At 41.4% G+C, this 22489-nt stretch overlaps 1 protein-coding gene across 1 annotated transcript; it reads right to left on the reverse strand.

Moving 5' to 3' along the window:
• Window positions 1-896: 896 nt before the first annotated feature.
• ATP6AP2 (ATPase H+ transporting accessory protein 2) lies at window positions 897-21567 on the reverse strand. Its single transcript, XM_052663468.1, has 9 exons — window positions 21463-21567; window positions 16990-17120; window positions 15285-15416; window positions 7689-7784; window positions 7397-7534; window positions 6467-6520; window positions 5216-5365; window positions 4167-4286; window positions 897-1890 (listed from the first exon to the last, which is right to left on the reverse strand). Exons 1-9 carry the CDS (start codon window positions 21500-21502, stop codon window positions 1696-1698), a joined length of 1056 nt encoding a protein of 351 aa, XP_052519428.1. The 5' UTR covers window positions 21503-21567; the 3' UTR covers window positions 897-1695.
• Window positions 21568-22489: the final 922 nt, after the last annotated feature.

The raw sequence follows: 22489 nt of genomic DNA on the forward strand, positions 1-22489 counted from the left end.
ATATTTATATAAGAAACTTAAGGAATAAAAGTGGATTTTAACCACTCTGCAGCATTATAGATTCCTGTCCCCTAGACATAGGCCCTGTTGGGTTCCATGGGGGTCAGAGTGTTCCAGGTTAGATGGCTGGAAACACCCTCATCTTCATGAGCTTGGCAGGGGGTTGTGGTGGTGAATACTTGAGTGATTTTAGGACAACTAATTTTTCTTTCCTGTGCAGTTATCAGCTTCACTATTTATAGTTCAATGAGAGGTGCAAAGAAAAGAAACACTCTATGGAAGTTTACCACTGTAATTGCCCAAGGTATCGTGCAGTGGTGGTAGAAAACACAGCTAAATAGACTCCATCTTCTCAAACATGTTAATTAGAAATGATATGATTTTTGTGAAGAAGAGAGACACAGCTAATTCTAAACCCAAGAAGGGTTCCCAGGGGCAAGGCAGCATAACTCTAAAATAACTACATAAGCATGAAGCTTAAAATTTTAATTGGGTAAGTCATAAGCTATAAGACTTTAACCCTTAAGCCTTCTACCTTATTAGATGGTCCTTCATATTCAAATCAGTATTTAATAGTTGCATAGTCACTTTTTTAAACACTATAGGGAAATTTAAGCCTTCCCCACCTGAAGTCTAGTGTTAATTTATCAAATTCTGTATAAATTCAATAATAAGCATAGAAAGTAAAGTGTCTTCCTCATATTGGTAATGAATCAATCTCAGGAGGTGCAGTGGGAATAAACAAATGTAAAAAAAAAGTCTGTATAACAAAACAGTCAATTATGATCAAAATACTGTTTAGGTTTTTACAATATAAAATAGATGTAGTATTGAAATGACACAAATTTTCAATCATTATTAACTTTATTTGTCACTCTTTATAGACATTGGTCCACTTTCACATAAAAAGTAGGGAGTATCTACTTCCACTTAACAACTTAACATTCTATATAGAACAATTTTGTACCGTAAACCAGAGTAACTTACACAAGGGGGAAAATGACTGAAATCATGCCCCAAGATGTCCCCCAAATGTTTTTGTGTATATGATTACAAGTGTCTTAACTCCACAAAGCTAGTTCCTTCTTAGATTAATGTAGTATGTTTAATATCCACACTTGACCATTCAGATCACCAAACTTTCAGAAGAGATTAAAAAAACAGCTATCATCTGTCAATCAGATGCAATTGAAAATGTGAATGACTGTGTAAGCACATTCATACTTAACAGCTGCTGGAAGTTAAAAACCTTTTCTTGTTTCAGAGATATTTACATTAAGACATTTACAAATGGTTCATAGTATATAACAGCCCAAATGTCACTTTTAACCTGTCCTGTGTAAGGAAGTTAAACATTTCAAATTCAGTGCATTTTCCCAACATAAATAACACAAACTATTCTAAATGTTTACATTTATTACAGTGCATATTTCCAAATAGTAAATGGAATGAAATTATATTAAATGGTTGTATCATCGTATTTAAGCATATTATGGAATCTATATCACACAAGTCAACTCACATCAATACTATGTAATTCATTCTAAAAGAACATCACAGGCGCACACACAAGAGAACAAAATTTGGTTTTTTATAAATTTAAAGTGTACTATCTAAACTACACTAAAAGATTTATCTTAATGAAACAGCCAATTTTCAAATCCTCTTTCTTTCCAAGTTTGGCATAAGGAAAGTTCAATCCATTCGAATCTTCTGGTTTGTCATCCTATAAATGATGCTATCATATCCAGGATCCATGTTCCAAATATTGTAACAGGTGACAATCAGAGTCAAGGCCAAGCCGATCATTATCCAAAGTACCAGGTTGAAAACCACGGAATATTCAAAATTATACTTATATGCAAGGTTATAGGGAGTTGAGGGGTCCTTCTACAATAAAAGAAAATCAAGATGGAAGAATATTAAGTTAGGAAATTACCGCAACTTGATAGCTGTGATTCATTTATGTAACAAACATACTAAGTGGCATAAGAGCTACATATACTAGGAACTAAGAAGGAGGCGCCTTCACGGAGAAGACACTCTGTTGGTAGAAGCAGAAAGTGACTCAACTGCTTGAGAAAATTTGGCAATACCAATAAAGTTGACGGTGTGCATATACAGTAATCCAGCCGGTTCATACCCTAGGGAACACTTGTGTATGTGTAGAGAGACATGTACAAGGATGTCTATCAACAGAATGGGTAACTGGCACATCCATGCAATGGAACACATAGCAGTAAAATGACCTCAACTACTCTATGAGCATGCGTGACTCTTCAATACTGAGCCTTTGCTCAGAGAAAAAACACAGCATGATTCCAAACAACATTGTTTAAGCCTAAATGAAGTGAAAGTGTTAGTCACTCAGTCGTATCTGACTCTGCGACCCCATGGACTGTAGCCCACCAGGCTCCTCTGTCCATGAGATTTCCCAGGCAAGAAGACTGGAGTGGGTTGCCATTTCCTTCTCCAGGGGATCTTCCTGACCCAGGTCTCCTGCACTGCAGGCAGATTCTGTACCATCTGAGCTATCAGGGAAGTCCTTAAGGATAATACATCTGTATTAAAACTGTAAAGAAAAGCCAAGGAATGGTTAACATAATATTCGAGAGAGCAGTTTCCTCTAGGTGGGGAAGGTAGAGGAGTAAGACAAGAGGGAGCTTCAAAGGAACAGGTATTACCTTCAGCTTTAGAGTGTTACATATTAAAAATTCTTTAACTAGTATTACATGTTACATACTTTTGTATTCTGTGTGTGGAGGGTGTATCCTGCCAGGGAGATTTTACATTCATTTCTGCTGGATGGGGGCCACCCCTCTTACCAGCTTAGGACCAGGGTTTGTGTTAATTTCTTGGCCTGAGGCTTCCCTAGGAGACATCCCACCACCCCCAACACATACCCTGCCTGCACAGCACCCGAGTGGCCTTTCTGTCTCCCTTTGCTGGCGTGTGCGTGCTAATGTCACTCCAGTCGTGTCCGACTCTGTGCGACCCTATGGACTGTAGCCTGCCAGGTTCCTCTGTCCATGGGATTCTCCAGTTAAGAATACAGGAGTGGGTTGCCATGCCCTCCTCCAGGGGATCTTCCTGACCCATGGTTTGAACCAGTGTCTTTTACGTCTCCTGCACTGGCAGGCAGGTTCTTTACCACTACCACCACCTGGAAGACCCCCTTTGCTGGTACGTAGGCTGTTTTCTAATCTACCTTCTCATTGTGGGCATGGCCCTTTCGGCATCCCAGCTACACAAGGAAGTCTCAGTTCCAACTCCCGACAAACAGCCAATCCCTTGGTAACCCAACTGGCAATGTCCTCAGGATAGCCTGATTATTACACAGTTCTCCAGTTCCCCTTACTTTCTTGAGAGTGAACTATGCACTCAAAAGGGTAATTTTTTTTTCAATCGGCCATTATCTAGACGCTCTGTCGTGTGAAAATTTTTCGGTTTGTCTAGCCTGGTGTGCTGTTTTAAACAGAGGTTCTCCCACTCCTATTTAGGATGAAATAATCTCAAACCAGCCATGTCCAGACTGTCTTGAACACACATTACCTTTGAGCATCTCACTCTTCAGTCCCACGGGGCCCAAAGGAGAGTGTCCATAAAAGACTGAGGATCTGACTGCTCTGAGAGATAAAGCCAGCTATAAATAATGTTCTTGGCCACACGATGCTTCAGCTGTGTGCATATACACTTGTTTTACTAGGGCTGGCACCCTTGCCTATGATCCTCTAAATGCTTAAAATCAAAGTAAGATCCAGGCCAAAAATTTGTAGAATTATAGAGAGAGTACGTAGCAGGAAAATGAGAGCCTATACCACAAAGACAATGAGCCTCTGAGAAAAGCAGATACCACAAGTTGAGAGCACCACACTCCTCCTGCACGTTAATGTCTGACATTTCCTTGTAATACCTGTATTTGAATTATCTCACTAGATCCGACAGATTTGCTTTTATCCCTAACGAAGTACATTATCTGATTACAACCCCAAAGAACTGAGCGTCACTTACAAAGCACAATACCTCCGTGAATAAAAAACCTATGTTTTAATCATTTTCAGATTTACTGATTGCTCATGCATACTGCCCACAGGTGATACAAGATTTGGTGAGTTTTTTAAGAGTTCATTTTACAATTTTAAAGCGTGATCCAAAAATGTACTCACCACTTGTTTTGTCTCAAGAATATTCCTCGTCTTCCTTACAAGGGATGTGTCGAATGATCTGACAGTCACTAACTCTACCACTGCATTCCCACCATAGAGATTGTACATGTCATCTGCAAACTGAAGCGTTATCAGCATTAGTAAGAATCTCAATACACATACTTATTAAAATTTTTGTAAAGCTTCGGTGCACCTACAAGAACACACACAATTACCTATTGCCTCATGAAATGCAGTCTTAAAATAGGCAAGTCTTAAAGGTTTTGATTATGTTAAAATATTCAGAAAACTGTTAAGATTCAGCTCAAATACTCAGAATAAGAAAGTAGTCACTGAATTTGTTGGCGTATAAACTGGGAGCAGGGAAATGGAAAAGGAAATCTTTCTAAGTGGTCTCTGGTTAATCACACCTACAAAGATTTTAACTGAAGCCTCACTGAAGGGCTGCAGGTGAATAACTTCAAGGGCAGAGGAAAAGTAGCATTTACTAGTATCTACTACATGTCTGGTGCTGTGCCGAGTGGTGTTCTTTGATTATTTCACAGCGTTTAATGGGGACAGCGTTTCAGGGAAGATGAAAGTCCTGGCAATGGACAGTGGTACAGTTGCACAACAATGAATGTTTTTAGTGCCATGGAACTGTACACTTACAAATAGTTAAATGGTAAATTTTACGCTAGCTATATTTTACCATGATGAAAAAAGTACTGTACTAGAGTTATCAATCGTTTCCTATGCTGCCTCTGCCAGCTTTAGAAAGAGATGATCTCTGGTGGTCCAGTGGTTAAGATTCAGCTCACTGCCAGGGCCCACGTTTAATCTCTGGTGGGGGAACTAAGATCCTGCAAGCTGTGCTGCACAGCTCAAAGAAGGAAAGACACACTGACATCCCACTATATACCTGTGACCTACCTACTCCATCCTCAGCCCTCAAAGAAGGTGAGTAAAAGACTTCAATCAGTAGTGTTTCACTAAGCAGATTTTCCCATCAGGAAGTGAAAAGTTAAATGGTCATACTCTTAACTGCTCACACCCCACTGATGATTTACCTTTTGCAGAGCATCAATAAGGATCTTAGAGGCATCTCTAAATTGTTCAGAGTCTTCCCCATAGTGTTTCCCAATTTCATCCAGGCCTGCTAGCTCCAGTGAGTATAAATCAGGAGAATGATCCTTGGCTAGATGCTTATGTCGAGACAACTTAGGAGAACAAACAAAAGGAAGTGGATAAAGTAATGTCAAACACAGCCAGTTGGAGTTTAATACCTAAAAGGTATAACAGGGGCACCCCAGTGCACCACAGTATGGGCTTCCCAGGTTGCTCAGTGGTAAAGATCCACCTGCCAATGCAAGAGATGTGGGTTCGACTCCTGGGTGGGGAAGATCCCCCGGAGGAGGAAATGGCAACCCACTCCAGTATTCTTGCCTGGAGAGTCCCATGGACAGAGGAGCCTGGTGGGCTACAGTCCATGGGGTCACAAAGAGTCAGACACGACTGAAGTGACTGAGCATGCATACACATACCACTATATACAAAGTCAGAGGGTGGCAAATGGAACCGGTTAAAATGGGAGTTTCTGAAATTCAACACAGATTTTAGTTTTTAGAAGCAATTATAATAAAAACTTGTTTTAAAATTTCTAAAAAACCTCAGATATGGGCCAGGGTATGAGAGAACAGGTGGCTGGGCCAGTCTGATCCTAGAGAGAGATGAGCCCATCAGTGCTCACCTCCCACTCACTAGCACTACACTTCCACACTCCCCAAACCAACCCCACTGAAAGTTTGGGCAACAACTGTAGAAGACAGCACACAGGTTAAGTTTTTCTATCTCATCATAGGATTAAAAAGAAAAAAAAACCATTCACCTCCCCCCCATCCCCCCAAAAAAGAACATACTACATGCATTTTTATTCCCTTCCTGACTTGGTTGACAGCACTGTTAGTCAAAACTGTATTTTCTATTGAGGTCTATTTTAGACCCAAAGATAAAGATATAGTAATTAAGTCTTAATATCTGAGAAGAAATCAACAGGTCAGGACTATAGCCAGGGGAGGCCTTACTCCTAAGGCCTGTGTACTTGGAATCTCTCTCCTAGAAGTAAAAATGCAGAGAAATGTGTTAACATTAGATGAGTTCAAAATCCCCACCACCACCACTAGTTTCTCAACTTCCATGGACTCATAAATCTAAGGCATATGTAAACTTTTTGATTGGTTTCATTACCATTCAAGGCATCTCTAGAAATGTCTTCTGAAGGCAGAATAAATGGAACTGACAAATGAGAGCAGCCTACTTACCAAACTTGAAATATCACGTAGCACTTGCAGTTCAGAAAGAAAAAGGAGATCAACCTGCAGAGAGCAGAAAGAAATGAGCACTATCTTAAATATGCACCCAAGATCTGTATTTGTCATCTAGCAAGTAAGGCACAGGAAGTTACAGACATTAAACACATGAGTGAATTTATGCAACTGTCCTCCATTTGCTAGGTTCATCTCAATTGAAAATGCTTATACAATAGTACTTCCTAACAAAATGGTGATGTTATTCTCCAGCACAGCGACTACCTCTCAATAACTTCATTTTTGATAAAGCCATGATACAGCATCCAAACTCCAAAGTGGTTTTCCCTCAGGGCATCAGAATATTCTGGCACACTGCAATGAGGTCTTGCCAATAGCCTCATTTGCTCACATCCCTTGAAGAATAAAAGGTGGTAGTCCTGGTCATCCAGAGTAGGTGAAGGGAGGCTACCACAAAGGTGGCATGCCATGTGGTTAAGAGGGTGCATGAACAGGTGAATAGGTGGTAAAGCTGACATACAGGAGCCAAAGGAAGGGTAGCACCCTACACTGGACAGTTGAGAATGAACAGAAAAATGAGGCAACACATCAGAAGAGGCAGTGAATAACAGCTCCCACATGACCAGATCTACCCAGTTCCACCCACTACACTACCAAAGTAGTTACTGTGATTTCTGGCCTGTCAGGATTAACTGGTGGCAACCCTTGCACTAGTATGTCATACTATTTACTATAGCTCAGCTCACAGAAAGAGTCAGTTCATGAGAATCACTTTTTAAAAATTACACTAAAGGAAAAAAAGAATCTACTCCAGCAGGAAGCTTTTAAAACTTTTCATTTTCTAAAATTTCAAGTTTGCTCTAAAGTCAGAGGCATGAGAAATTAGTAATATTCACTTATTCATTCAATGACTACACTACTTACTTCATTGTTCCTACTCAGAGAATTGAGGGGAAGTGAAGTGAGAACAGAGTTTTCTTGAAATAGTCGATTGCGGAGCTGTCTGAGCGTTACTGAGAGATCTTCAAAAACTGAGTTTGCCTTCCCCACCATGTACACTCTCTGGAAGAAGAATCCAAAATTGTATTACATTCTGTAGATTAATTCCAATATACCAAGGTCTATCAGCATTTTTCATAGAATTTGTTTTAAATTTTCATTAAATAATGAGAGCTTATTTTTCAAAGCATTTAAAATAAAAACTATCACAACTTACTTCCTCACTGGGAGCCAACTGCAAAACCACAGGAGTTTCTTCAGAAAATAACGAGTGAATGGAATTTGCCACACTGTCAAGACTAAAAGGAACTGCCTGAAATTTAAGAGTGAGACCTTAATTATTATCTGAATCCAAGTAGAAAGAAAAATCATTTAAATAGCATTAAAAAGGGAGCCTTAAAAAAAAGTACCAGCATTTTCTATGGAAATTTAAAAGACCCAAATCATATCCAAATACAAAGAACCTGTTTGAGGATACTGAAGATTAAACAGCCCCCTAGTGGGCCAATGAGTTTGTGTCTCCAAATTGCATAAATAAGAAAAAACTTGCAAAATTAAGGACAAAACACTATCGTGTACAAAGCATCACTTTCAGGTGGTCATGCGTGTGCTCAGCCCCTCAGTCAAGTCCATCTCTTTGCGACCCCATGGACTGTAGTCCGCCAGGCTCCTCTGTCCATGGAATTCTCCAGGCAAGAATACTGGAGTGCGTTGCCATTTCCTCCTCCAGGGGATTCTCCTGACCCAGGGATCAAACCCATGTCTCTGGCATCTCCTGCACTGGCAGGCAGGTTCAGTTGGTCATTCAGGTATTTTTTAGCAGGAACACATTTGGTTTCAATATTGATAAAATGTGCCACAATGAATGTATACTCTATAATAACTTATTAACTTGCATTTAAGAGGTGAAGGGAATTTGAAGACTTGAATTTGAAAGAAACAGACCTCATTTTTCATTTCAAAACTTTAAAAAACTTCATTTCAAAACTTTAAGGGATGGGAGGGAGGTTCAAGAGGGAGGGGACATACATCTATCTATGGTTAATTCATGCTGATGTAGAAACCAACACAACATTGTAAAGCAATTATTCTCCAATTAAAAATAAATAATTTAAAAATAATTTTTAGAAAAGGAAAAAGTGTTTAATAAGGTGTAGGGTTTAGTCTTCAGATAGACTGAAGATTCTTAGGCAAGGGACAAAGTATGTCACAAGAAATTTGAATGTGAAATTTATCTTGGGACCACATGGTATTAATAAACTGAAATTGGCAATTGTGATAAAATGTACTTTTCCCCCTGAATTTCTTGTTACAGTGTAACATACATATGGTGCTTCCCAGGTGGCTCAGTGCTAAAGAATCTGCCTACCAATGTAGGAGACACAAGGTCTGATCCCTGGGTTGGGAAGATTCCCCCAGAGAAATAAATGGTAGCCCACTCCAGTATTCTTGCCTAGAAAATTCCCATGGACAGAGCAGACTTGTGGGCTACAGTCCCATGGGGTCACAAAGAGTTGGACACAACTGATCACACACGCACACAACATACATATAATATGGTGCATACATCTTGGCTTAACAGTTCAGGGAATATTTATAAATGGATATTCATATAGCCCCACCAGATCAAAATAAAACATCAGCACCCTACAAGCCTCTCTACCCACTCCCTCCATCCCTAAGGGTAATCAAAATTCTGACTTCTACTCCTATAGACCTGTTTCTGCCCCCACATTATTTTTTAAAAGAGATAATGGTAATTTTTTCCCTCAAAAAATATTTTATTCTTATCATTATTAAAACAAGCAATATAGTAGCAATGCTTTTGTTTTAATGGAGATTTCTCAGAGCGATTTTTTTCAGTAGTTTCTTTTACTATTAAAAGGTTCATGTTTATAAGTAGCACGTTAATGTGGGCCAGGCAGAAATAAAATGGGTTTAGTAACTGTGAAAAGAAATTAATTTTTTTCTTAGTGCATATCAACTCTTCCCCAGATTCTCTTAAAATAAGTTAATGATTAACTGAAGAAGGGGAAGAGAGTTCCAACTTGCAAAAGCATCCTTTTTATAAGCATCCCGAGTCAGCCACAAACGTGCTCCTTTTGCAATCCCACAGTCAACTTTCTTGGGCTTTGGAAGGAATATGAGAACACGTAACACAATTCCCCAGCCTCATTTCACCTCAGTGGCATTCATGGCAGGAAAGTTGAAGATTAAAGGTGACATGTCCCTAGCAATCAAACTGGAGAAGCTACTGAGTCAGGTGAATGCCAAACTGGGAAGGAAGAAGGGATACAGACACACTAAACTGGAAAAGGAAAAAAAGCTCATGCTTAAAACTATATTATAAGGATACGCACGTTTGTCCCAGAGAAAATAGAAATTCTGTATCTACAGGACTTGAAACTAATGATAACAGCTAGCTAATCAAATAGAAGCTTCATTAAGTGGAATTCTCAAGCTTTTGTTTGTTTGTTTTGAGGTGGATTTTTTCCCTTCGAGGCAGTCAGTCAAGGTTAAGCAGTAACATGAGCTCTTTTCAGTTTCTACTCATGTAAAATGAGGCTACTCTTTTTAAAATGTTTAATTTCAGATTGTAAGCTAATGAAAATCTGAAGGGCATTTTGGATTTTTAATGTATTTTTTAAAAGAGATATTCTACAGTGATTTTCACAGAAAATCACACACTGCAAGCTACTTAATAATCTTTGTGAGGACTAAGAAAAATGTTTTAATACACCTTTCATTTTTATCGTTCCCTCCCATTTACTCTGAAATTCTTTTGGTTTCTTTAGCTAACTAATTTGCAATCTTTGAAATTATGTAACATGTGCATTTAAGGTTATAAATTCCCTTCTTACCACTTTAGCTGCACCCCACAATTTTAAAAATATATGGTACATTTTCAGTTCCAGATAATTTCAAAATCACTGCTATAGTCTTCTCAACCCATGAATTATTATTTTTTAAATAAAAATGTATAATTAAAAAGTGGAGATCATGTACTTAGTTATTGCCAAAAGTACATGAGCCATCTACCTCTTCTGAAGGGAAGTACTGTAAAGTAATTAACCTCCAATTAAAATAAATAAATTTATATTAAAAAAAAACAGTGAAAGAAAATGGAGTACGCACTGAAAAACAACCCATGAATTATTTAGGACTGTGTCTGTTCCAGTATCTTTTCTTATTGACTTAAAAAAAAATTTTATACACATGCCACTTAAGAGACCAGTAGTTCTATACGATTTTTTATGAAAATAAGTTTGCCTGTTTCCTATTCCTCTGAGGTACTCACTTTCTTTCCTCCATCTTTTTTCTTCCTCACTTCAAGTTAATTTTTTTTCAGTTTTATTGAGATAACTGACATACATCACTGTATAAGTTTAAGGTGGATGACATAATCATCGTGAAATTATTACCACAGTAATAATTACCATCATCATACAGATACAAAAGAGAGAGAAAACAAAAAAGAAAATTTTTTTCCTTGTAATGAGAACTTAGAATTTACTCTTTTGACAGCTTTCATATGTATCATACAGCAGTGTTAACTACACTCATCATGCTGACATTATATCCTTTGTACCGACTTGTAGCGTTCACTTTCAAATCCTTTGTTTCCTTTTCTTTTTACCACCATCTCTGAATAATGTGTTTATATTGCTACATCTTGATTTTTCAATTTAAGGCGTTACCTATTCACTGTCCATTATAGAAGATGAGGATTTAGCTCTCCCACATCACCAACCAGAGCCCTGTCTCCTTACATGCAATTTCTCTCTCTGCACCTTTCCAATACTTATATCATAAATCATTTTATTATGTCTACTTAAACAGTATTCTCAGCCTGGCTTCATACTGTGCAATTACTGCTTTTCCCTTCTTGCACTTCTAATCCCCAATGGCAATGATGACAAATCTGCTACCATTTTAATCTCGTTCCTGTCACGACATTATCTTTTCTCTCCGGTAAGACTGTCAGTGTCCTTGATGGGTCTTCAGTTTCACTCATATTTAGGTGTTGATTTGACTTTAGCCTACCTCAGTTCAGCTCAGTTCAGTTGCTCAGTCGTGTCCGACTCCTTGCAACCCCATGAATCGCAGCACGCCAGGCCTCCCTGTCCATCACCAACTCCTGGAGTTCATTCAGACTCACGTCCATCGAGTCAGTGATGGCATCCAGCCATCTCATCCTCTGTCGTCCCCTTCTCCTCCTGCCCCCAATCCCTCCCAGCATCAGAGTCTTTTCCAATGAGTCAACTCTTCGCATGAGGTGGCCAAAGCACTGGCGCTTCAGCTTTAGCATCATTCCTTCCAAAGAAATCCCAGGGCTGATTTCCTTCAGAATGGACTGGTTGGATCTCCTTGCAGTCCAAGGGACTCTCAAGAGTCTTCTCCAACACCACAGTTCAAAAACATCAATTCTTCGGCAACCAGCCTTCTTCACAGTCCAACTCTCATATCCATACATGACTACTGGAAAAACCATAGCCTTGACTAGACGGACCTTAGTTGGCAAAGTAATGTCTCTGCTTTTGAATATGCTATCTAGGTTGGTCATAACTTTTCTTCCAAGGAGTAAGCGTCTTTTAATTTCATGGCTGCAATCACCATCTGCAGTCATTCTGGAGCCCCCAAAAAATAAAGTCTGACATTGTTTCCACTGTTTCCCCATCTATTTCCCATGAAGTGATGGGACTGGATGCCATGCTCTTTGTTTTCTGAATGTTGAGCGTTAAGCCAACTTTTTCACTCTCCTCTTTCACTTTCCTCAAGAGGCTTTTTAGTTCCTCTTCACTTTCTGCCATAAGGGTGGTGTCATCTGCATATCTCAGGTTACTGATATTTCTCCCAGCAATCTTGATTCCAGCTTGTGCTTCTTCCAGTCCAGCATTTCTCATGATGTACTCTGCATATAAGTTCAATAAGCAGGGTGACAATATACAGCCTTGACGTACTCCTTTTCCTATTTGGAACCAGTCTGTTGTTCCATGTCCAGTTCTAACTGTTGCTTCCTGACCTGCATACAGGTTTCTCAAGAGGCAGGTCAGGCGGTCTGGTATTCCCATCTCTCTCAGAATTTTCCACAGTTTATTATGATCCACACAGTCAAAGGCTTTGTCATAGTCAATAAAGCAGAAATAGATGTTTTTCTGGAAGTCTCTTGCTTTTTCCATGATCCAGCGGATGTTGGCCATTTGATCTCTGGTTCCTCTGCCTTTTCTGAAACCAGCTTGAACATGTGGAAGTTCACATACTGCTGAAGCCTGGCTTGGAGAATTTTGAGCATTACTTTACTAGCATGTGAGATGAGTGCAATTGTGCAGTAGTTTGAGCATTCTTTGGCATTGCCTTTCTTTGGGATTGGAATGAAAACTGACCTTTTCCAGTCCTGTGGCCACTGCTGAGTTTTCCAAATTTGCTGGCATATTGAGTGCAGCACTTTCACAGCATCATCTTTCTGGATTTGAAATAGCTCAACTGGAATTCCATCACCTCCACTAGGTTTGTTCGTAGTGATGCTTTCTAAGGCCCACTTGACTTCACATTCCAAGATGTCTGGCTCTAGATGAGTGATCACACCATTGTGATTATCTGGGTCGTGAAGATCTTTTTTGTACAGTTCTCCTGTGTATTCTTGCCACCTCTTCTTAATATCTTCTGTTTCTGTTAGGGCCATACCATCTGTCCTTTATCGAGCCCATCTTTGCATGAAATGTTCCCTTGGTATCTCTAATTTTCTTGAAGAGATCTCTAGTCTTTCCCATTCTGTTGTTTTCCTCTGTTTCTTTGCACTGATCGCTGAAGAAGGCTTTCTTTATCTCTTCTTGCTATTCTTTGGAACTCTGCATTCAGATGCTTATATCCTTTCTTTTCTCCTTTGTTTTTCACCTCTCTTCTTTTCACAGCTATTTGTAAGGCCTCCCCAGACAGCCATTTTGCTTTTTTGCATTTCCTTTCCATGGGGATGGTCTTGATCCCTGTCTCCTGTACAGTGTCATGAACCTCATTCCATAGTTCATCAGGCACTCTATCTATCAGATCTAGGCCCTTAAATCTATTTCTCACTTCCACTGTATAATCATAAGGGATTTGATTTAGGTCATACCTGAATGGTCTAGCGGTTTTCCCTACTTTCTTCAATTTAAGTCTGAATTTGGCAATAAGGAGTTCATGATCTGAGCCACAGTCAGCTCCTGGTCTTGGTTTTGTTGCTCTAAACCCGAGGACTCATACCTTGTGTTTGTTTCTATCATTTGCAGTCATTTTTTAAAGGTATCATTTTGTTTTTTCCAGATTTAACTACATTGTGGTCAGAGAAGGTGGTTTATGTGATACTGATAGTATCCATTGAGCTTTGCCTTGTGGCCTAGTACATGGTCATTTTTTTGGTAAACATGTCATGTGCTTGGAGATACTGTATACTAGACCACAGGAAAAGTCTGAAAAAAAAACCCCTCCCAAATCAGCATCATATATACCAGTGTTATAATGCAATGAAATTAGAAACTGAATAATTAAAAATTATCCTGAAAGAACCCACATGTTACAACACTTCTAAATAACTCATGGGTAAAGATGGTATGAGGAGGGAGGGGGGTTCAGGATTGGGAACATGTGTACACCCGTGGCAGATTCAAGTTGATGTATGGCAAAACCATACAATATTGTAAAGTAAGAAATAAATAAATAAAAATAAAACAAAACCAAAAAAAAGAAAAAGAAAAAAAAAGAAATCAACATAAATTACAAAATATTTTTAAGTGGAAATGAAAAGTATCACATCTCAAAAATAACTTTTAACCACCTCTAGTTTCTAGCCGTTTCTTTAACTTTCTCACAATTTTAATATATGTATGTATTTTCAAGTCTCTTTTTGAGACTGGTTTATTATCTGTAGTTCTAAGGGGATGAATTTTGTTTGTTGGACCTGCTGACTTTCTCATGGCATTTTTTTCCCCTCAAGTTTTTGGTAAATTCAACTCTTCAATTCTTTTTTTTTTTACCAAAACAGCCCTGGATTACGGACATATCTGTGTGGGGTGGATTGTGTGAATCTGAAGCAGCTAACTGCACAGTATAAGCCCAGAGTTCAGATTTCTCATAGGGGGCTCTTTGGGTTCCACAGCTAAGGGTGGCAAGCCAGCTCCTCTGTGGTAGCCCTGGGGCAGCTAGGGGTTCCTTTCAAGAACAAGCCAGCATTTTTATAGCCCCTGGCTTTCTGTAAGGAACACAGTTTCACCTTCAGCTCCTGCTCATCACTGTGGCTTCTATATTTTCTATTCATATCTGGCACCTGTGTGTATCCCTCTCTTGCTTTCAATTTTAGTTATACATGTAAAGATGTCCGCTGACTTCCATATGCTTACAGTAGAAGGAGGGCCTTTCACAACAGTTCAGTCAGCCATATTGCCTGAAAAGCCAGCAAAGGAATAAGTGAGCCAGCAAAACTGCCCCCAATCTTTTCCTTACCAAAAGAAATGATAAAATTCTGAAGGGAAGGTGATGAAATAATGCCCGAGATGTCAACAGGCTATACCCTCAATTGGTTTCTCTTTTTCAATCCTCTGACTATTCTCAGAGCGGGGCAATTTCTTGACCTCTTACCTTAGAAAGTACTCTCATGCATAGCTAGCAGGCAAGTTTCAATCAATTTGCAACCATCATATAATTTAAAAAAAAAGCGAAACTGCATTTTACTTATCAGGGCATTAAAAGAAAGACGAGTGCTTAGAACACAATTCATAATGACAGCTGACAAGACAAAATTTTAAATGCATCCCTTTAATTCTTTAGAGTAAATACTCACATTCTCCAAAGGGTACGAAATGACACTGCCTGGGGGTAGAGCAAGCTTGTCCACTCCTTTCACCATCACCATAACAGTAGCCCGAGGACGGTGGAATAGGTTACCTACTGCAAGGCCCGGCCAAGAAAGGTCCTGCACATTGAAAAGCATGAAACTGTGCTTAATTAATTATCAGTTCAGGAAACCACTTCCCCAGTAACATCTGACAAGCAGAATTAAGGGGTTCTGGGATGATACCAGCAATGAAAACTCCTAGGGACAGCAAACGTCTTATTTAAGGCAATAGCTGCAATCTCCTAATTGAGGATGCTGAGTTCTACCTTCTTCATTTTAACTGCTACCGACTTGAAACAGTAAAGTCTAATAATAAGTCATCTCAAACCTTCTATGGAAAAAAGCAGGCAAGTGAACAAAACGTAGGTACTTTCCAAATTCCAGATTATGAAATACTTTCTCCTCCATGTAACCGTGGATATTTTCTTCCCTCACAACATCCTTTGCCCTTATCTACTGCAATATCACGTTTCTCTTTCACAGTGACACAGCAAGACTACAACATTCTCTTTAGACTAAGCACACAAATTCCTGCTGAAAGTGACTTGTAGTTTATTAATAACTACTTCTACAGGTTATTTTGACAGCCATTTGTAGTCAAAATTAAGCTTGTAAAGAACAAGGTACAAATTTCATACTTAAACAACCAGTCACGTTCATGCAAGGAGCTCCACCCAGAGGCCCAACCTAGAGGCAGTTCCTGTGCACAGCTTCTGGTTTCAAGGGCACTCAGGACCTAGGAAGAACATTCCTCTGAGTGACTGATGATGTCTACAGTTCACCTCAAAAGCATCAAACCTTAAAGTGGGAGGAGACAGGGAGATAGAACAAACTCCATCTCCTTTCTTCCAGCCCTGAGCTTGAAGCTCTCTCATGTTGACTGGACGTAGGCCCTCTCTGCAACAATCACACGTCAGCAGTTGGTTACTACAACAGGTTATGACTCTGACCACGTTATTTTCCTAAACTCAGGTAAGATGCATGTACATTGCATCATTCATAATGAATTGCAATGGGCGGAATGGTTGTGTCCCCTCAAAACTCATGTTGAAATCCTAACCCCACAATGTGATGGTATTAGGAGGAGGGGCCTGAGGGAGGGAACTAGGTCATGAGGATGGAATCCTTATAAATGAGATTAGACCCCTTATAAAGGGGACTCCACAGGGCTCTCTCTATCACATACAATAAGAAGTTGGCACTCTGCAACCTGGAGAAGACCTTCACCATGCTGGCACCCTGATCTTGGACTTCCAGCCCCTAGAACTGGAAGAAATAAGTGTTGTTGTTTATAAAACACATAGTCTGTGGTACTTTGTAATGGCTGCCTAAACTAAGACACAAATCTATCACACGTACTGCAGAAAACCAATAAATTTATACATCCTATTAACAGTAGGACAGATGCATTCTCTAATATAACAAAGGACTTCACTACTATGAATAAACGATTACATGGTTAATGTTTTATAATGATTTGCTTTCATAACCAAGCTTGGAACACTTACCTAAAATCTCCCTGACTACAAATAAATTTTTTACTTTTATAATCTGTACCTATGTTTGCCTGCTGCTTTCTTGGGCTATTAACATAAATCAACAAAAATGCTTTCAGAAGCAGCTCCAGATATTTTTTAAAAAATACACATACCTCTTTCACAGAGAAGCCCATGGACAATGCAGCCACGTCTGGGATTCGCTCTCCTGGAATAGGCCAATTTCCATTCCGGAAAACAACAGACCCTGGTGATCTTAATATACTGAATTCATTCCCTAAGACACCTGAAAAGAAAACAGATTAGTAATCAGCATCACAAAATTTGTGCAACCATACTGAAAAATTTTAAATACATACTTTCCCATTCTCCATTGACTTAGCATACTAAATGTTGAATGGACAAAATGCTGAATCCTAAACATCAATAAATTCTTTTACAAAGTATACTGCAAGAATTTAAGTCCATACCTTCTGCTATAACAAAGCTACAGCAATGAAACAGAATTCTCATAATGATGTAGATGCCTTCCTGCAGATGGCCCCTAAACAGGGGCATGTGATAATTTGGCAAGAATTAGAAATCAGTAGCATTTCTCCAGATTTTCAAGAACAAAAACCAAAACCATGACCCCAACTAGAAAGGAAGAAAATAAACTTGAAATCTCTAAGTTATTTCTACCACCAATTCTCTCTTCAAAATGCAAATTCAAAAAATTTCTAGTATATCACTCTGAAATTTCAGCCTGTTAGTCTATCTTAGGATAGATCCTAGCTTTCCTTATGTCCCACAGGCAAAGCTAGTGAAATGAGAACTGTCAAATGGGGGGTGGTACACATTACCAGTTAGAAAGTGTAATACTTCAGACTGTAGAAACAAAGTCCAGGACATAGTATTTCCAACGGACATATTAAGAGGCCAGGAAAAGGCAGACTCCTATACCAAGAAACCACTGCTTCATGCAGGCATCGCCACGATACCTGAAAGGTCACCCATCCTCTATCTGAACACGACCAGTGAACGCAGACGCCACCTCAACTTGCAAACCCTACATTTGCCAGTAATCATCTCCATAGTCCCAACATTCGAATCCTTTACAAAGTGTAAGACGTTGGCTTCCCAACTTGGAACAGACCCTGTACCAGAAGTTAGGTGGCTGTATGGTCGGGGGCATAAAAAGCCGGCCCTGTACAATACGAGTCCCATGAGGGCAGGGGTTTGGGTTTGTCTTCTTCACACAGTAGCCCCAGGGTTGAGAACAGCGCCTGGCACACTGGTGCTCCATAAATGCTTGCTGAGGGAGTGAATGAATGAAGCTACATCTTGCACTAGCCCTTTTCCCTGTCAGCTGGCTCTTTTATTTGAGCACACAAAAATACTTGTAGGGTGCTCCCATTCTAAAATCCAAACCACAGAAACTCTCCTTTGGTCCTACCAGCTCCCTCCCGCCTCTGCTTCCCTTCAGACAACCACCTTGGAAGAGCAGTCAGCCACCACCTGGCTCCTCTGCTTCTTTATCTCCTATATGCTACCTAACCCACAGCTTCTGACCCCACCACGCCACCGAAATGACTCACCAAATCCCAGAGACAGTTTGCAACCCTCAATTTATGTAACTTCCCAAAGTGGCTGATTCTGGCAACTCTGTCCTTGAAACTCCTGCCCTGGTCTCCCTAAGCCTGGCCCCTGGTTTTCCTCCCAGTCCCTCTGGCTGCCTTTCTCCTCAGTTTCTTCCCCTTCCCCTCCTTTAAAGCAGTGACATGCAAACTTTTTAGATTTCAAGCCTTCCAGTACGAAGCTTGAAAGTATTCCCAATATACATGTCTACTTAAAAACCATACATTCGCCAATTATAATGTAACAATGGATTCATAACACATTACGAAGCACACTCCACTTTGGAGATCTGCGGCTCCGTTCTTGACCCGCACTGTTTCCTGTTCGTCGCTGGCTTCCCCCTGCCTGAACCCATCTACTCCCTAAGGCTCCAAACACCACAAACACACTCATGGTTCCCAGATTCTTATTTTCAGCCTACATTTCCCCTTAAGCCTTCTGCCTAGATATCCAGCAGTCTGCTGAGCATTTCCTTCCAAGTTCCATGTTCAGAACTGGAACACACACGCCTCCTGTATTCTCTGTATGAAAGGATGACGCCACCTTCCACCCAGCTGCTTGAATTAATCATCTTTAAACCCTTCCTCAGCACCACAGCTCATCAACCTCTGAGTTCTGTCCATCTTTTCTTCTTATCTCCTGATCCCTTTCCCCTCCATGTCCAGGGCCCTCCTCAGGCCCTCCTGAGGCTAGACAGAACAGGCCTCCTTGTGACCGGTCATGCCACTCTCTGATCCAGTCTTCCCAGCACCTTTTCAAACTAGAGATCTGAACGTTCACCCTTCAGCTCAACCACCTTCTCAGTGCCCAGAGCCTCTGAAACAAAATCCAAAACATAACACCCAAGGCACTTCTCCACCCTCCCTATGGAATCTCTGCAACTTTAACTCCTATACGTTTCAGCTCCACCAAACTCTTTGCTCTTTTGCTCTCATATCTCTGTGCTTTTACACATACTGTTCTGTCAAAAAAAAGCCTTTTCTTCCCACCCCAACCATTCACACATTTACATGTGAGGCACCTGGCCTAAGGAAACTTCCCCCAGCCTCCCCAATCTGGGCTAGAGGTTAAGAATCCTTCCCTTTGGGAACGCCCACCATACTGTGCTGTCATCTCTAAATGAAGATGAAATCATCATATAAAAAACTAAACAGGTCCTACCTCTGAAGTATCACTGACCAAATCGAATCATTCTTTAACATGACACCCCTTCACATTCCATGCGATCACCCTTGGCCTTTCCCCTCCAAACTAACCATCTGAATTTTTTTTCCCCAAATACTCCTCATGACCTGGTATTCACTTCTAATTCACTTCTACTCTCTCCCCGGTTTGGTATCGCCATTTTAAATGACATATTTTTTTCCTCAAATAGAGAAGTCAGATCTCTTAAAAGATGTTTTCCATTAAGTCACATTTAGTCACTGTGGAAAACAGTAATTTAACCTCATCTGACAAGACCACAGCAGTGAAGAAGCTGACAGGATCAGATTCTTGGTCTGTATGAACTAGACTTTTCTAGTTAGGAAAGCAGGTTCAAACCATGTACAGAAGCAATTATTTGCCTCAGACCAAAACTTAACAACCCCCCCCCCCCAAACCTCAATGATCACAAGAAGATCAAGTATAACATTAAAACATGAATTTCAGCAAGATGTTCAGTTAAATCACAGTATCAAAGGGAACATCTTTACATTTCCAAAACCAAGTTTAAAAAATTAAATTCTCCTGAAGTACCCAACTAGACAGATCAGAATGACCTTGCCAGAGCCAGAGAGGAAAGGAACAATACAACTCTAAAATTCTACAGTCATGAAAATAAGCCAACTATCATCAACACAATACTGGGCACCTCCAGGGATGGAGAAGAACTGTAGACTTCAAAAACATCAAAGGTCTGTATCTCCATGTAAAATTAAACCACCATTCCCAAAGTGAAGTGTCTCAGCACTTCACAGAGCAGCGGCACAAGCCATCTACAGATTTTTAACTTCTAGGTTTTAAATTGGCACACTGGGGAACAGGGACCCATTCCTCCACAAACTGTTCTCCATGTGGCCTCATGTTCACCACTCTCTGTGCCCCTAGTTCCAGCACCCATCATTCCCACACCTGTGCCACAACAGGTACAATAGGAAAGCCCCATGCTTTGGAGCCCACTGATCTGGGTTCAATTCCAGGTTTGCTGGTTACCACTTGTGTGCTGTGGGGTAATTTATCTAGGCTTGACCACTCTCCTAAAGACTGATGCAAAATTAAGTACATGATACACGGTAAGAGGCCAAATAGGAGCTGACTGGCATTCCTCTTGCTGAATATTGGGGAACCCAGATTCACCGAGAAAGCTACCATTTGACATGTGACCCCAAGAACGTGACTCATGTCTTAGTTTCCAAATCCTTAAAATTGGGAACTACTGCAAACTTTATGGAGAGGTACTTGGAATTCTCCTTGAGAAAATAATCACACAAAAACAATTACTAATACTCCACTTTCAACTTTAGTATCCTGAAACCGTGGGGAGGGGGAGGGGGGATTTCACCAATTACTGATGACAACTGCTAGAAATGAAGACACCAAAAAATGCCAAGAAAAGCAGCAGCTAAGGGCAGCTGGGACATCGGCCTCTTCGCAAAGGGCTGCAGTTCATCAGCTGATTGAGAAATGCATCCCGGTCCTCCGAAGCGCCTCCCAAGGCGGAAGAGGCCGGAGTGAGACAGTTGGACGCGCCTTTCTCGAAGAGGCGGAAGGTGGAGGCCGGTTCAGGTGCCCCCACGCAACCCAGCCCCGCCCCGCCCGGCCCAGTCCTCGCAAGCCCGCCAGGCCCCGCCGCCACAGGCTGGCCCAGAGAGAAGACCGAGAGAGAGGCGGCTGGGGCGAGGCCACGGCCGGCTGCCCGCACTGCGGCACCCGCCCCACTGCCGCCCACCCTTGGCTGCCCGCGACCCCCGAGCCCAGGGGCCCTCGGAGCTCCCTCGCGGAGCGCGCCCCGCCCGCTCCCGGGTCCTCACCCGCCACCGAGAAGGACAGGAACACGACGAGCACAGCCATGGTCCCGCGGCGGCTGCAGCAGCGCAGGGCGACACGGAACTGGCCAGCAAGACGCTACGACCAGCGCAGCACGAGGGGGTGACGAGCTCGGGCTCGCCCCGACTCCCAGAGCCCGCCCTGCCGTCGCCTCCCGCTGGGACGGTCGCCGCCTTCTCCACCAATCCCTAGCTACGCTGCGGTTTGCGGGAGAGACGTAGCTTGGGCAACGTCAGCGTGAGGGAAGGAGCCTAACATGATGGATGGAAGGCCCAGCCAATGTCAGGCAACGATCGCCGAGTCGGGCAGTCCCTCCCCCGGCCCGTGACGAAGGGTCATGAGATGGAGGGTAGGGCTGGCGATCGGCTTGGGGCGGGGGGGGGGGGAGGACGGGACCTGTCAAGGGGTGCCGAGAGCCCCAGAGAGACCAGATGGTGGGGCTGCCTCCCGGGTGTGGACGCTTTCGCCAGTCTCGAGTGACGGTCTCCTACCAGGGTGTGTGTCTGTTGCGGTCGCGTGGTCCCGCCCTACTAGGGGAGCAGCTGTGAAAGCTGCGAGGCTGGTTTGGGTTTCGCTCGAACAATTACACAGATGCTGAGCACCTGCTTGGAGGAAGCCAGGCGCCTCGGGAAATCCCAGCACTCCAAGTAGGGGTGCCAGATGAACTACAGGACGCCCAGTTACGTTTGAATTTCAGATAAACAACGAATAATTTTTAGGGTAAACGTGAATATTTCATGGGACATACTTAAAACTAAAAAAAAGTTATTTGTTGTTTATCTGAAATGCAAATATAACTGGGCGTCCTACATTCTGATTTGCTAAATCTGGCAACCCTAAGACTTATTGATCTACCCGAGTTAATTACATTAGTTAATTATTTCCTTCATCCATCCTTTAGTATGTGAAGGCTAGACATAACTAATTTGGCCAGTATCCTCCCTTCTCATCTCATGGGTGGTTTTTTAACCTCGATATGAAGCAAGAAGTGACAGTGTATCAACTGTGTTC

This window comes from Budorcas taxicolor, chromosome X (genome assembly GCF_023091745.1).
Source record: "Budorcas taxicolor isolate Tak-1 chromosome X, Takin1.1, whole genome shotgun sequence".
Taxonomy (NCBI): Eukaryota; Metazoa; Chordata; class Mammalia; order Artiodactyla; family Bovidae; genus Budorcas; species Budorcas taxicolor.

Excerpts from the sequence above, each read along its gene's own strand:
- ATP6AP2 (XM_052663468.1), bottom strand. The coding sequence starts at position 21,502 with ATGGCTGTGCTCGTCGTGTTCCTGTCCTTCTCGGTGGCGG. Across the intron at positions 6,521-7,396 it reads CTCTGAGTAGGAACAATGAA|GTTGATCTCCTTTTTCTTTC; the intron begins GTAAGTAGTGTA and ends TGCTCTCTGCAG. Across the intron at positions 5,366-6,466 it reads TACGTGATATTTCAAGTTTG|TTGTCTCGACATAAGCATCT; the intron begins GTAAGTAGGCTG and ends TGTTCTCCTAAG.